This window comes from Macaca mulatta, chromosome 10, assembly GCF_049350105.2.
Source record: "Macaca mulatta isolate MMU2019108-1 chromosome 10, T2T-MMU8v2.0, whole genome shotgun sequence".
NCBI lineage: Eukaryota > Metazoa > Chordata > Mammalia > Primates > Cercopithecidae > Macaca > Macaca mulatta.
The window spans coordinates 5,263,677-5,280,758 of record NC_133415.1 but is presented as its reverse complement, the minus strand read 5'-3'; the positions used below and the strand labels follow the sequence as shown (position 1 = coordinate 5,280,758).

The 17,082-nt window shown below is 45.9% G+C and overlaps 1 protein-coding gene across 19 annotated transcripts in view; it reads left to right on the top strand.

The window, feature by feature from the left end:
* PPARA (peroxisome proliferator activated receptor alpha) overlaps positions 1-17,082 on the top strand; it is a 102,858-nt gene that overhangs the window by 59,311 nt on the left and 26,465 nt on the right. For all 19 annotated transcript variants that reach the window (XM_028827106.2, XM_028827107.2, XM_077948034.1 and 16 more), the window contains 2 exon segments: positions 13,627-13,787; positions 16,712-16,850. In XM_028827106.2, the coding sequence (XP_028682939.1) occupies positions 13,627-13,787; positions 16,712-16,850 (300 nt within the window).

The window sequence follows — 17,082 nt, the reverse complement described above, 5'->3', positions numbered from 1 at the left end:
TGATTGCCACTACACTCCAGCCTGGGTGACAGTGAGACCCTGTCTTTAAAACAAACAAACAAAAAAATAAAGAAACATCAAATGAAAATAAACAAGCTTAATGATATATTTAAGATCCAATTAATGTAAAATCTTTTATTTACTTTTTTTATTTTTTGAGACAGAGTTTTGCTCTCGTTGCCCAGGCTAGAGTGCAGTGGTATGATCTCAGCCCACCGCAACCTCCATCTCCCGGGTTCAAGCAGTTCTTCTGCCTCAGCCTCCCTAGTAGCTGGGATTACAGGTGTCTGTCACCACACCTGGCTAATTTTTGTATTTTTAGTAGAGATGGGGTTTCACCATGTTGGCCAGGCTGGTCTCAAACTCCTGACCTCAGGTGGTCCGCCCGCCTCAGCCTCCCAAAGTGCAGGAATTACAGGCCTGAGCCACCGCATCTGGCCCACGTAAAATCTTTAACACTAAACAATCTAGTACATCACTGTTGGAAACAGACATACATATATTGCAAGCTTTAAGGACTCAGTCGCCTCCTGAACGAGATGGAGGGAGAATTGGGGAGGGCTCCCTTGGGGACTCCAATTCTCTCTAGGTTGTATATTTGATAAACCTGGGTGTTGTGTACATGGGTATTACAGTCATGTTGCTTAATGACAGGGACAGGTTGTGAGAAATGCATCCTTAGCGATTTCATCATTGTGTGAAAGTCATAGAGTACACTTAAACAAACCCAGATGGAACAGCCTGCTGCACACCGAGGCTCTGCAGTGCAGCCTGTTGTTCCCAGGCCACACAACTGTACAGCATGTTACTGTACTGAATAGCATAGGCCCCTGTGACACAGTGGTAAGTATTTGTGTGTCTACACATACCAAAACATATAATAGAAAAGGTTACAGCAAAAATACAGTATTATCATCTTATGGGACCATGATACCATAGTTGAACTTACGGTCTGTTGTTGACCAAATGTCACTGTGTAGTGCGTGACTATACAGAAATAAGCTCAAAGAAATTAAGTAACTTGGCTGGGCGTGGTGGCTCATGCCTGTAATCCCAACACTTTGGGAGACTGAGGCGGGCAGATCACCTGAGTTCAGGAGTTCAAAACCAGTCTAACCAACATGGCGAAACACCGTCTCTACTAAAGAATACAAAAAATTACCCAGGTGTGGTGGCGGGCACCTGTAATCCCAGCTACTCTTCTCAGGAGGCTGAGGCAGGAGAATCGTTTGAACCCAGGTGGCAGAGGTTGCAGTGAGCGGAGATCATACCACTGCATTCTAGCTTTGGCCACAGAGTGAGACTCCGTCTTAAAAAAAAACAAAAAAGTCCAGGTGTGGTGGCTCACACCTGTAATCCCAGCACTTTGGGAGGCCGAGGCAGGCAGATCACTTGAGGTCAGGAGTTAAAGACCAGTCTGGCCAACACGGTGAAACCCCATCTCTACTGAAAATATAAAAATTAGCCAGGCGTGGTGGTGTACACCTGTAATGCCTGGGCAACAGAGCAAGACGCCGTCTCAAAAAAAAAAAAAAAAAAAAAAAACAAGGCAAATTGAGTAACTTGCCACTGTTCATACAGCCAGAAAGACACAGCGCCCGGGCCTGGACCCTGCCTCTCAGCTGGCTCTAGAGGGCTGTTCTCTGCATGCTGGCGTGATCGTGCCTTGTAAAAGGTGGCAGTGTTCTCAGCTTAGTCAATCAGGAATTGCAAGAGGCTAGTGAGCCCTTGAGGACTCTGGGGGGCCTTTGTGACTGAGCAGCTTTGGGAGTGACCCTGGCAGATCTTTACAGATGGTGCAAGTTTTGACTCCCTTTCTTCTGGCGCATTAAGCAGAGGATAAGCACTGTGGAGAGAGTGAAGGTTTAGGGAGATGATGGCCCCCAGAGCAGTGCAGGAGGGGACAGGGAGGCTGGAGGAGAGCAAGGAAAAGGCTCCGCATCAGGTGGCGCCTTGAGTGGCCTGGGTAGGTTGCTTGCAGCAAACCCAGGTTAATGGCTTTGACAATGACCGCCATTGCTTCCTGAGCACTGCAGGCTGCCCACACACCTCTCACCTCGGCTTGCCTAAGCCCAAGAGCAGCCTTGTGAGGTCATTGCTATGTTTATTTAAGGAAGGAGGAAAGCAGGCAGGCCCCAGGACATCCTGACTGGCCGGAGATCACCAGCCCAGAACCCAGCCCTTAACCCCACAATGTGCGACCTTTCTTCACCCATCACAGACACACCCCATGCTGGTTCACTGTTCACTGACTATTTGTGCTATTTATCAGAAAAACTTTTTCTTTATGGGTTTGAAAAGATTTATTTTGCTTTTGTTTGTTTTTCTTTTTTGCCTTTCTTTTTTAAGGAAGGCAGGCTCCCCCAGCCCCACCCCCAGGGTGAAAAATATAGTTCATTGTCTAGTAAAAGAGTTCAAAGATACGCTTTTTTCTCTGGATAAAATATACTCTAGAGCTTGTTCTGAAATATGGAATTAGTGTGAGCTGCGGGAGTGGGTGGGTGTGTGGCTCTAGCTCTGGAAAGTTCTTTCCCGGCAGTGGCTAGGAGGGCTGCCCAGCCCCCTCTCGCCTCCCCCAGCAGCTTAAACACAGGACCCCTTATTCTGTGCTCTCTTCTGACCCCTGGTCCTCATGCAGGAGGGAACCCTGTTCTTCTAATTAGATGCAGGGATCCTTTTTCTAAGAGTAGCGTATTTTAGGTCATTGTTAAGAGTTATAATCTAAAACGTATTTTTAACTCATCTGAAAGTTCTGACAGAGGTAAGGCTTGAGAATTTCCTGCATACTAGCCTTGTGGTCTGTATAATCCATTAAAAGCCACATTTAGCCCAATTCCACAGACTGAACTGTGCTTCCTACCTAAATAAATTAAGAGCAGGTGGGGCACGGTGGTCACTCCTGTAATCCCAGCACTTTGGGAGGTCAAGGCGGGTGGATCACCTGAGGTCAGGAGTTTAGACCAACCTGGCCAACATGGTGAAACCTCATCTCTACTAAAAATGCAAAAAAATTACCTGGGCATGGAGGCATGCACCTCTTAAGCTTAAGGACATATTTCTTATGATCCAATTAATATAAAATATTTTATTTTATTTTATTTTTTTATATTTTGAGACAGAGTTTCACTCTTGTTGCCCAGGCTGGAGTGCAGTGGTGCAATCTCGGTCTGTCATCCCAACTACTCTGGAGGCTGAGGCAGCAGAGTCACTTGAACCCGGGAGGCGGAGATTGCAGTGAGCCAAGATCACACCACTGCACTCCAGCCTGGGCAACAGAGTGAGACTCCGTTTTTAAATAAATAAATAAATAACAAGGGTTCAGGGGAGGAGAGAGAGGGTTCCAAATTTGTTTTGAACCAATTCCAAGGAACTTTATGGCAAAAAGAAAAAAAAGGAGAACTTATAAAAAGTGACCACACTGAATTGTCCTGGACACACATCCCTGGTTTTGACCACTAGCCTTTGAAGTAGCGAGTGGGGTGATAACCCGTTTTTATTTCCCTCCCAGCATTTCCTCGCTCTTATTCATACATGTGGTCATTTGTACTCATCTCACAATCCTTAAAACCTCTTTGCTTCTTTCCGGGTTTTACTGTACTGTTACTGCGAAGTCTGAGAGATGAGGTTATTTAAGATTATTTCTTATTTGTAAATTAGATCTTTCATCTTTGTATCTAATCTGCTCTTTTGGGTAATATTCCTAGTTAGGTAGACTGGTCTTTCAGAAGGGCCGAATATTAAATGCACTTACTTTAAACTTTACACCCAGGAGACCGGATGGGTGAGGCTGGTTCACTCAGCCAACGTACTTTTTTACCCCTGGTTTTTCTTCCCGGCTTTATTGCCATAATTGACATACAATAAACTGCACATCCTTAAAGGTTACAGTCTGATACGTGTACATGCACACGCACCTGTGAAACCATCATCACACTCAAAATCGTGATGCAGAATTTTTGCTCCTTAGTTCAACTAAATCTGGGTTCTCGTGTCATGACCAGGAAAAATTAGGCACGTGGACACATAGAAGGGTGAGGAGAGCAGTATTGGGTGAAAAGGAAAAAAGAGAAAAACTCTCAGCAAAGCTAGAGGGGATCCTGCCAGTGGGTTCCCAGCTCACAGACTGATAACCAGGCCACCACACATGAGCTGGAGGCCAGGCTCCTCCCCAATGCGCAAGGTGAGAACTTCCCGTGGCTCCACCCCATTCTCCCAGTGCCCAGCTGGGTCCCCGTCCCTTGCGGGCCTGTCCAGACAAGGGAACCCTGGGCAGGTTCCCTCATCTGCACAAAAGCATCTGATGTAAACACTTATGGGGCAGGTTGCAGATTCTCTAGGGACTCCCCCCTTATCTGCCTCCTGCATCTATCAGTAGTGCCTCTGTCTGTCACCCCTGAAGTTTACTTGTACTGTTTTCTTTTTCTTTTTTTTTTGAGATGGAGCCTCTATCTGTCACCCAGGCTGGAGTGCAGTGGTGCGATCTTGACTCACTGCAACCTCCGCCTCCCAGGTTCACTCCATTCTCCTGCCGAGTAGCTGGGACTACAGGCGCCTACCACAACGCCCAGCTAATTTTTTGTGTTTTTGGTAGAGACAGGGTTTCACCGGGTTAGCCAGGATGGTCTCGATCTCCTGATTTCGTGATCCGCCTGCCTCGGCCTCCCAAAGTGCTGGGATTACAGGTGTGAGCCACTGCGCCCGGCCACTTGTGCTGTTTTCTAATTACTCTTTCCCCAGCCCTATACTTCCCTGCCTCCCTCCCCCAGTAAACCACTGATCCACTTTCTATCATTCTAGGTTGCTTTATATTTCCTAGAATTTTATATAAATGGAATCATACAGCACGTACTCTTTCTAGGCTGGCTTCTTTCGCTCTGCAGAATGGCTGTGAGACTCATCTGCATTGCAGCAAGCATCAGTAGTTCATTCTTCTTCATCCATCATGTGAACATAGCACAGTTTGCTGATTCACGCACCTGTTGATGAGCATTGAGTTTGTTTCTAGCTTGTGGCTATTACAAATAAAGCTGCTATGAACATTCATGTACAAGTCTGTGTATAGACCTCTGCTTTCATTTCTCTTGAATAAATACCTAGGAGTGTGATGGCTGGAACAGATGGTAGGTGTTTGTGTAACTTTTTAAGAAACTGCCAAAATCTTTTCCAACATTTCGGAAAAATCTTAGAAAATGCTATACTATTTTATATTCCCACTGGCAGTATATGGGGGAGTTCCAGTTCCTCCATACCCTCATCAGCATGAGACATGATCAATCTTTTTAATTTTAACCATGTCAGTAGGTGTGTGATGGTCTCTCACTGTGGTGGTTTTTATTTGCACTTCCCTGGTGATGTTGAGCATCTTTTCGTATGCTTATTTACCATATATCTTCTTTGTTGACATTTCTATTCAAATCTTTTGCTTATTTTTTAATTGAGTTATTTGTTTTTCCACTATTCACTATTGAACATTATTTATATATTTTGAATACAAATACTTTACCAGACATGTGATCTACAATATTTTCCCCAGTGTGTGGTTTGTCTTTCTTTTCTTTCTACTAATAGTATCTTTAAAAAAAAAAAATAGTTTTTTTGTTTATTTTGTTTTGTTTTTGAGATAGGGTCTCAATCTGTTGCCCAGGCTAGAGTGCAGTGTTATGATCATGGCTTACTGCAGCCTTGACCTCTTGGGCTCAGGAGACCCTCCGACCTCAGCCTCCTGAGTAGCTGGGACCACAGGTGTGTACCACCATGTTTGGCTAAGTTTTTCTTTTTTTTGTGTGGATATGGAGACTCATTATGTGGCCAGGGTTGGTCTTGAACTCCTGCACTCAAGCGACCCTCCCACCTCTGCCTCCCAAAGTGCTGGGATTATAGGTATGAGCCATCATGCCAGACCAGTTCTTAATTTTGATGAAGTCCAATTTATCAATGTCCTTTTTTTATGGATACTTCATATTTTTATTTATTTATTTATTTGAGAGAGGGTCTCACTCTGAGCCCAGGCTGGAATTCAGTGGCATGATCTCAGCTCACTGCAGCCTCAACCTCCCAGGCCCAGGTAATCCTCCTACCTCAGCCTCCCAAGTAGCTGAGACTACAGGTACCCGCCACCATGCCCAGGTAAATTTCTTGTATTTTTTGTAGAGACGGGGTTTCACCATGTTGCCCAGGTTGGTCTCAAACTTCTGGGCTCAAGCGATCCACCCGTCTCAGCCTTCCGAAGTGCTGGGATTACAGGCGTGAGCCACCATACCCAGCCATATATATATATACACACACACACATATATATATGGTTGTTTATATATGTATATTTATATATATGTATATTTATATTTATATCTATTTTTGAGACAGAGTCTCACTCTGTTGCCCAGGCTGCAGTGCAGTTGTGTAATCTCAGCTCACTGAGATTAATTTTAGTTTTAATTTTTAATTGACAAATAATAATTGTATTTTTATGGGGCACAATGTGATGTTTTGGTCTATGTTTACATTGGGGAATGTGTAAATCAAGCTAATGAACATATCCACCACCTCACCAACTTACCATTTTTTGTGTGTGGTGAGAACACTTAAAGGCTGCTCCTTGAGGCCAGGCCCAATCCCAGCACTTTGGGAGGCTAAGGCGGGTGGATCACTTGAGGTCGGGAGTTTCAGACCAGCCTGGCCAACATGGTGAAACCCTGTACCTACTAAAAACACAAAAATTAGCCAGGCATGGTGGTACACACCTGTAGTCCTAGCTACTCAGGAGGCTGAGGCAGGAGAATCACTTGAACCCAAGAGGCAGAGGCTGCAGTGAGCTGAGATCATGCTACTGCACTCCAGCCTGGGCAACAGAGCAAGACTCCATCTCAAAAAAAAAAAAAGTATTTCTTGAGCAATTTTGAAATATACAACACATCATTGTTAATTATGGTCACCATACTGGGTAGTAGATCACTAAATCTTATTCTTCCTGTGTAACTAAAACCTTGTTCCTTTTGACCAACATCCCCCCATTCCCCCCGGCAGCCTTAGCCCCTGATAACCACCATTGCACTCTCTACTGCTGTGAGTTTGACCTTTTTAGATTTCACATATGAGATCACATGGTATTTGTCTTTCTGTGCCTGGCTTATTTTACTTAGCGTAATACTTTCCAGATTTACCCATGTTGTTGCAAATGAAATTTCCTTCTTTTTTAAGGCTGAATAGTATCTGTGTGTATGTGTGTGTGTGTGTGTGTGTGTGTCACATTTTCTTTATCTCTTTATTCATTAATGATCATTTAGGATGATTCCACATCAGGCTACTGTGTATGGTGCCACAGTGAACGTGGAGGTGTAGGCATCTCTTCAGTGCACTGGATCCAATCTCCTTGGATATAAACCTGGAAGTGGGATTGCTGGATCATACGTAGTGCTATTTTTGTTTTTTTGAGGAACCTCCATACTTATTTTCCATAATGCTATTCTAATTCACAATACTACCAACATTGGACATGGGTTCTTTTTTCTCTACATCCTTGCCAACCTCTTGTTATCTTTTACCTTTTTATGTGTCTGGCTGCTTCTACATTTTTTTCTTTCTCACCAATTCTGAACCATTTGATGGTTTCTTCCTTTATGCTTCTTGTGCTTGAGGTTCATTGAGCATCTGGGATCAGTGCATTTATTGTTTTCATCAAATTCAGAAGGTTAGGCCATTATTTCTTCAAATTTTTTTTGTCCGTCTCTCTCTACCTTTGGGAGCTCCAGTTATATATACGTTAGGCCACTTCAAGTTGTCATACAGTTCACTAATGCTAAGTTCTTTTTTTAAGTCTTGTTTCTGTGTTTCACTTTGGACAGTTTCTATTGCTACATCTTCAAATTTACTAATTTTTTCTTCTGCAATATCTAATCTTCTCCTAATCCCATCCAGTGTATTTTCCATATTAGATATTATAGTTTTCATCACTAAAAGCATGATTTGGTTCTGTTTTCACCCATGTATCTATATAACATGTCCAGTCTTTCACTCAGCTTCTTAAACATTTAGAATATGGTCAGAATAACTTTTTTTGCTGTTTTGTTTTAGAGACAGGGTCTCACTTTGTTGCCCAGGCTGGAGTGCAGTGGTGTGATCACAGCTCACTGCAGCCCCGACCTCCTGGGCTCAAGGAATCCTCCCACCTTAGCCTCCTATATAGCTGGGACCACAGGCACACACCACCACACCTGGCTAATTTTTAAATTTTTTGTAGAGACAGGGATCTCACTTTGTTGCCCAGACTGGTCTCAAACTCCTGGGTTCAAGCAATTCTCCCGCCTTGGCCTCCCAAAGTGTTGGGATTACAGGCATGAGCCCAGCCCAGAATAACTTTTTAAAAATGTCTTGAGGCTGAGGTGGGCAGATCATCTGAGGTCAGGAGTTCGAGACCAGCCTGACTAACATGGAGAAACCCCACCTCTACTAAAAATACCAAGTTAGCCAGGCATAGTGGCATGTGCCTGTAATCCCAGCTACTAGGGAAGCTAAGGCAAGAGAATCGCTTGAACCCGGGAGGTGGAGGTTGTGGTGAGCCGAGATCACACCACTCCGGCCTGGGCATCAAGAGCGAAACTCCATCTCAAACACACACACACACACACACACACAACACAAAACAAAACAAAACAAAACAAAAACAACAACAAAAAAAACTCTTAGCCACAATTTCTGTCATCTGTGTCACTTCTGAGTCCCTTTCCATTCATTTATTTTTCTCCTCGTCATGGGTCATATTTTTCTGATTCTTCATGTGTCCTGCAATTTTTTTTTCTTTTTCTTTTTCTTTCTTTTTTTTTCTTTTCCTTGGAGATGGAGTCTTGCTCTGTCACCCAGGCTGGAGTGCGGTGGCACAATCTCAGCTCACTGCAACCTCCGCCTCCCAGGTTCAAGCAATTCTCCTGCTTCAGCCTCCCAAGTAGCTGGGATTACAGGCGCTAACCACCATGCCCAGATAATTTTTTGTATTTTTAGCAGAGACAGAGTTTCACCATGACGGCCAAGCTGATTTTGAACTCCTGACCTCAAGTGATCCGCCCACCTTGGCCTCGCAAAGTGCTAGGATTACAGGTGTGAGCCACCGCGCCCGGCCAATTGTTTTCATTGGATGCCATATGTTGGGAACTTTATTGGGTGATGGATATTTTTGATTTCCTATAAATATTCCTGAACTTTGTTCTGGGATGCAGTTAAGTGACTTGGAAAATGTTCGATCCTTCCAGGTCCTGTTTTTCAGCTTCATTAGATGGGACCATTGCAGTGTTTATTTTAGAGATAACTTTGCCCCACTGCTGAGGCAAAACCACTCTGAGCTCTTTGCCTGATGCTCCATGACTTCAGTGATCTTCCACTGTGAGAGGTGAGAACAGGACTGTATCCAGCTCCATGTGGGTCCCAGGCAGCGTTCACTATCATCATTTCAGGATGCTACTGAAGTATCCCTTTTTTAGGCTCTCTCAGTTGACAAAGCAAATACATATACGTGTACATACTAACCTATGTGTATACAGGAATCTATCAGTATTTCAGTCCGTGGCCATCTATAGCTGTAGTAAGCCAAACATGAGTGTGTGCTGATGTCTCAGCCCTCATCTGTTATCAGATGGATTGTTCTAGCCTCCTCCACTTGCCTACCTGTCAACTTCACCATTCCTTGAATTCGTTGTTCATTTTCCGTATACCTGTACAGTGGCATCAGAATTGTTAACCCACACCCTGTGGGAAAAAAACTTCAGCTAGAGCACAGTGTTGATGAGCAGATCCTTTTGCCTTTAGTCTTATAGATTCCAGTCATTCTAAATTATTCAGTCCAGCGCCTTTCCGTACCTGCCCCCACTTTTTCCCCTGAGATTGTTTCCTACATTCGTAGCACAGTTAGATTGTTTTGTTACCTTCTGCATTCCACCCTGGGATCCTCCAACCTCCTAAATTAGTTTTGTTTCATTTGCACACGTTAGGTTCAATCTGAACTATAAAGTTCTGTGGGTTTTCACAAATGCATAGTGTCATATATCCACCACTACATTTTCCTTCTCTCTCTTTCTTGCATTCTTGTCTCACTCTGTCACCCAGGCTGGAGTGCAGTGGCACAATCTCGGCTCACTGCAACCTCCACCTCCCGGGTTCAAGCCATTCTGCTGCCTCAGCTTCCCGAGTAGCTGGGACTACAGGCACGCACCACCATACCTGGCTAATTTTTTTGTATTTTTAGTAGAGATGACGTTTCGCTATGTGGGCCAGGCTGGTCTCAAACTCCTGACCTCATGATCCACCCACTTCGGCTTCCCAAAGCGCTGAGATTACAGGCGTGAGCCACCATGCCCGGTCTCTCTTTCTTTTTCTTTCTTTCCTTCGTTCTTTCTTTTTCTCTTTCTCTCTTTCTCTCTTTCTCTCTTTCTCTTTCTCTCTTTCTTTTTCTATTCTATTCTATTCTATTCTATTCTATTCTATTCTATTCTATTCTATTCTATTCTATTCTATTCTATTCTATTCTATTCTATTCTATTCTATTCTATTCTACTCTTTTTTTAGATGGAGGTCTCACTGTGACACCCAGGCTGGAGTACAGTGGCAGCACAATCTCAGCTCCCTGCAGCCTCAGCCTCCCAGGGCTCAGGTGATCCTCCCACCTCATCTTCCCAAGCAGCTGGGATTAGAGGTGCACACTGCCACGCCCAGCAAATTTATGTATTTTTTGTAAAGACAGGGTTTGACCATGTTGCCCAGGCTGGTCTCAAACTCCTGAGCTCAAGTGATCTGCCGACCTCAGCCTCCCAAAGTGCTGGGATGACAGGCATGACCCACCATACCCAGACCACTGTTACATTTTCATATGAATAGTCTCACCACATCAAAAAACCCCATGCTTCACCTATTCAACCCTGCCTCTCCCACCCCTAGCCAGCTCAGAAATGGTTCTTTTTACCGTTGCTATAATTTTGCCTTTTCCAGAATGCCATGAATTTGAAGTCATATAGTATGTAGCCTTTTCAGACTGATTTCTTTTATAACAATATGCATTTAAGAGTCATTCATGTCTTTCCATGGCTTGATACCTCATTTCTTTTTACACTGAATGAAGTCCCACTGTCTGTTTGTACCACAGTTTGTATATCTATTCACCTATTTAAGGGCATCTTGGTTGCTTCCAATTTTTGGCAATTAAGAATAAAGCTGGCCGGGCGCAGTGGCTCACACCTATAATCCCAGCACTTTGGGAGGCCAAGGGGGGCAGATCACTTGAGGTCAGGAGTTTGAGACCAGCCTGGCCAACATGGTGAAACCCTGTCTCTACTAAAAATACAGAAATTAGCTGGGCATGGTGATGGGTGCCTGTAATCCCAGCTACTTGGAAGGCTGAGGCAGGAGAATCACTTAAACCTGGAGGCAGAGGTTGCAGTGAGCTGAGATTGTGCCACTGCACTCCAGCCTGGGTGACAGAGTGAGACTCTGTCTCAAAAAAAAAAAAAAAAAAAAAAAGCTGCTCTAAACTTGTGTAGGTTTTGTGTGGACAGAAGTTTCCAAATCAACTGGACAAATACCTACGAGTGTGATTCCATCATACAGTAAAACTGCTTTGCTTTGTCAGAGACTGCCAGAATGTCCTCCAAGGGGGCTGTCTCATGTTGCACTCCCACCAGCAATGAATGGGGGTTCCTGTTGCTCCACATCCTCACCAAATTTGATGATGTCAGTTTTGTGGATTTTGGTCATCCTAGTAGGTGTGTGGTGACACCACATTGTTGTTCTCATTCTCAATGCCCCAATGACATATGATGCTGAGCATCGTTTCATATGCTTAATTGCCATCTGTATATCATCTTTGCTGAAGTGACTGTTCAGATCTTTTGCCCATTTTTTTTTCCTTTTGAGACGTAGTCTTGCTCTGTCACCAGGTTGGAGTGCAGTGGCATGATCTCAGCTCACTGCAGCCTCCGCCTCCCGGGTTCAAGCGATTCACCTGCCTCAGCCTCCCAAGTAGCTGGGACTACAGGCGCATGACACCACGCCCGGCTAATTTTTGTTATTTTTAGTAGAGACGGGGTTTCACCGTGTTAGTCAGGATGGTCTCCATCTCCTGACTTCGTGACTGCCCACCTTGGCCTCCCAAAGTGCTGGGATTACAGGCATGAGCCACCACACCTGGCCGCCACACGCAGCCCCCATTTTTCAATTGAGTTGTTTGTTTTCTTATTGTTGTTTTAAGACCTCTTTGTATATTACCACATGTGTATTGAAAATATTTTCTCCCAGTCTGTGGCTTGTCTTTAATTTTCTTAGCAATGTGTTTTGCAGAGCAGAAGGTTTAATTAGCTTTCATAAATTCCAACTTATATTTTCTCTTTCATGGATTATGCATTTGGTGTTACCCACACAGATTTTTATACTGTATTCTGGTGCCATTTACTGAGTTGGCAATTGTGGAAGAACTGGAAGGAAGGAAGCAAACAAAAAGAGTTCTGTGTGGCACTGTCAGCGCGGGGGCACGGGGAGTCCTGCAGGGTGAGGTATGGGCGAGATGGTCTGGTGATGTGTGCAGCGGAGATGTGCGGTCCCCAGATGTGCAGATCAGGAGATGTGTGGGTCTGATGTACGGGTCTGGAGAAGTGCGGTTCCCAAGATGTGCGGTCCGGAGATGTGCGGGTACCCAGAGGTGCAGATCGGAGATGTGGGGGTCCGGAGATATGCGGATCAGGAGATGTGCCAGTCCCGAGATGTGCGGATCAGAGATGTAGAGGTCCCGAGATGTGTGGATCCGGAGAGGTGAGGGTCCCAAGATGTATGGAGCAGGAGATGAGGGAGTCCGGAGATGTGCGGAGCGGAGATGTGGGGATCAGGAGATGTGGAGGGCCAGGAGATACGCGGGTCCGGAGATGCGCAGATCAGGAGATGGGCGAATCGGAGATACGTGGGTCCAGAAATGTGCGGAGCGGAGATATGCGAATCAGGAGCTGTAGGGGGTCAGGAAATGCACGGGTCCAGAGATGCGGGGGTCCGGAGATAGTGGGTCTGGAGATATGCAGAACAGAGATGAGCAGATCGGAAATGCACGGGTCCAGAGATCCACGGGTCCAGAGATCCACGGGTCCAGAGATCTGCGGTTCCGGAGATGCACGGGTCCGGAGATGCGCAGGTCCGGAGATGAGAATCTGAAGATGTGTGGATGGGAGATGTGCAGGTCCGGAGATGCGCGGGGCGGCGATGCGCTGATTGGAGATGCTCGGATCAGAGATGCTCAGATCGAAGATGTCGGAATGAGATGTGCAGGGCGGAGATGTGTGGATTGGAGACACTCGAGTCCGGAGATATGCGGGGCGGAGATGCGTGGGTCTAGGGATGCGTGATCTGAGATGTGTGGGTCCGGAGCTCGGGGTCAGCTCAGCAGCAGTCGGAGCGAGCATGCTGGCTTTGGGAGCACAGCACAACGGCAGCTGTAGGAGTGCAAGAGGGTGTGACCCAGAGGCAGGGCCCGGCCCTGCATGGGTATTCTGAGGTTTACGCCTCAGCATTAGATGCCTCATATGCTAAATCACATCCTCGTAGACCCGGTTCAGACACAGGATAGTGATGCCTGGACTATTCATCTGTCTCTCCTCTTTTTCCCCAGACACGCTTTCACCAGCTTCGAGCCCCTCCTCGGTGACTTATCCTGTGGTCCCCGGCAGCGTGGACGAGTCTCCCAGTGGAGCATTGAACATCGAATGTAGAATCTGCGGGGACAAGGCCTCAGGCTACCATTACGGAGTCCACGCGTGTGAAGGCTGCAAGGTAGAGGGGACCTGGAACAGGGCCCGGTGGCTGCCACCATCAACCACTTGTGGTTACTTTTATAGCAAATGGCAGTCATTACTGAGAGATTGCAGAAAGTCCCGGATAAGAAACTGACCTCAGGCCAGGCGCGGTATCTCACACCTATAATTCCAGCACTTTGGGAAGCCAAGGCGAGTGGATCACCTGAGATCAGGAGTTCGAAACCGGCCTGGTCAACATGGTGAAACGCTGTCTCTACTAAAAATACAAAAACGTTAGCCAGGCATGGTGGTGGGTGCCTGTAATCCCAGCTGCTTGGGAGGCCGGGGCAGGAGAATCGCTTGAACCCAGGAGCCAGAGGTTGCAGTGAGCCAAGATTGCGCCACTGCACTCCAGCCTGGACAACAAGAGTAAGACTCCGTCTCAAAAAAAAAAAAAAAAAAAGAAGAAGAAAAGAAACTGACCTCAGTAATAGATTAGCCTCTCTCTTTAGAGCACAGAACCCCCAAGAGCGTGAACCCTATTGTGAACTGCACATTTGAGGGATCTAGCTTGTATGCCCCTTATGAGAATCTAATACCTGATGTTCCAAGGTAGAACAGTTTCATCCTGAAACCATCCCTCCTCATCCCCCATCTGTGGAAAAATTGTCTTATACAAAACCAGTCCCTGGTGCCAAAAAGGTTGGGAATTGCTGCTTTAGAGAGTCTAGGACAAATGGTTGCTCTGTGCTTTGTAAATACTTAGAGAAGTGTGTTCTTTAAAAGAAAATAAGCCACATTGGGCTGGGCGCGGTGGCTCATGCCTGTGATCCCAGCACTTTGGGAGGCCAAGGTGGCTGGATCACCTGAGGTCGGGAGTTCAAGACCAGCCTGGCCAACATGGAGAAACCCTGTCTCTACTAAAAATACAAAAATTAGCCAGGTGTGGTGGCACATGCCTGTAGTCCCAGCTACTTGGGAGGCTGAGGCAGGAGAACTGCTTGAACCCAGGAGGTGGAGGTTGCAGTGAGCCAAGATCAAGCCATTGCACTCCAACCTGGGAGACAAGAGTAAAACTTCGTCTCAAAAAAAAAAAAAAGAGAAAAGAAAATAAGCCACATTAAGAACATCACTTCATTCTAATACAAGACAGAGAGCCATTACCGTTGATCTCTGGACCCTCCCTGAAGGCCAGGTGGGGCAGGTGTTCTCATGCTCCTGCCGGGGGAATTGGCCATCAGAAACACAGAGTATCTTGCTTAGGGTCCCCTAGCTCCCAGAAGCAGAGACTGGAACCAGAGACTGGCTGCTCCTGCCCCCTGGCAGTTCCTTCCTGCACATCAGGGGCTTCTCCACCCCATTCGAGCCACAGGAACCCCCTGTGTATCTTCATCCTCCTGCTGGCTCAGCCTGCCCTAAACAGATGTGACCCGGGCCAGGAGTGCGTGTAAGGCAGGCCCTGTTGTCCCGCGTGCTGCCAGCTGGACTGGTGGCCCTTCCGTGTTTGCCAGCGTAGTGATGAGGAGAGCTCCTGCAGCAGCGTCCCTTTAGGGTTGCACAGCCGTGCTCAAGTCTGGCACCTTATGTACATGATATGTGGGATATCATCATCTGAATGTTTGGTTTGAATCAGAAATCCCTTCTCATGGTGCACACTGCAGGTGTTGACTAATTTGGAAAATGCCACCGCCTTTCCAGCACAATGTATGATCTTGGAACACCAGCATTCTGCCCAGAGCCAGGCCTGGCCTCAGAGGCCTGGGCCACAGGGAGAACCTCACAGCCAGAACATTGTAGCACTCTGCCGTCTAGAACCCTCTCCCCACCCTTCTCATTCTAACCCCATGCGTTCCTTAGCCTCCCCGCTGTGCAAGCCTAGGTAAGGACATTGAAAAGATGTCAGCCTGCCTCTCACATTCCCCGGCACACTGCTGTCCCTCTCCTGCGGGCCAAGCATACCCCACTGTGGCAAAAATATAGAAGAATGACTTAAAAGCAAAGAGGAAAAAGAACCCAAAGCAAAAATGCACTCCTTCGCAAGTTTTCTAACCACATACCTTTGAAAAAGCTCCGTATAAAGTGGCCTTTTCCTTAGGGCCATGATTAATTACTCATTTAGTTTTGCTTTTTATGGACTATTTAGTAACATTGTTTCTTGCTGGGTAGAGTTTAAGATGCTTTTACAAAGCAAGAAAATTGTTTACAAACAGCTGGCTTTTATTATAATTTTTGTCTTTGAGGGAGTTAATATACTCTTACAAAAATTCCTAGAAACTCTTTAGTCACAAATATGGAAATGTCACAATGCTGGGGATAGTTACATTCATATACATTGTAACAAGGCTGAGTAACTCTTTGGAAAACGGTAATTGTGTTTTCCCAAGTCAGATAAGGGCATTTTGAAATGACTTTGAATGCTGCCTCATTTTTTGTTTTTCACATTAAATGTAATGATATTTAAAGTTCTGTATTTGTCCCAATCATTTCAGACTTTTTAGAAGAAGAACTATTTTTCTTTTTTTCTTTTTTCTTTTTTTTTTTTTTTTTGAGACAGAGTCTCACTCTGTCGCCCAGGCTAAAGTGCAGTGGGGTGATCTCGGCTCACTGCAACCTCTGCCTCCCGGGTTCAAGCAATTCTCCTGCCTCAGCCTCGGGAGTAGCTGGGATTACAGGCACGTGCCACCACACTAGACTAATTTTTGTATTTTTAGTAGAGACAGAGTTTCACCATGTTGGCCAGGCTGGTCTCGAACTCCTGACCTCAAGTGATCCACCTGCCTTGGCCTCCCAAAGTGCTGGGATTACAGTCGTGATCACCACGCCTGGCCTAGAATAACTTTTCCCTAAATTTCGTTCATTTAAAAAGAAACAATAAATGAGCAACAACAAAGGTGAGTAAAGCAAGTGTGCTGGTTTCTCAGTGGCCCGGGTCTTTAAATCCACTGCGTGTTACCCTCACAGGGCTTCTTTCGGCGAACGATTCGACTCAAGCTGGTGTATGACAAGTGCGACCGCAGCTGCAAGATCCAGAAAAAGAATAGAAACAAATGCCAGTATTGTCGCTTTCACAAGTGCCTTTCCGTCGGGATGTCACACAACGGTAGGTAAGGTGGCCCCACACATTTTCCCAGTTCGTTCCTCGGTTCTCCTTCTTTGTTCCAAGGGAACAGACCAAGCTATGGATGAACGTGCTTCAACATTTCACACCCAAGTCATTTTGTAATCAGAGTGGCCTAAGAAAATAAAAGTTGCCCGGGTGTGGTGGTTCACGCCTGTAATCCCAGCACTTTGGGAGGCTGAGGCGGGTGGATCACTTCAGGTCAGGAGTTTGA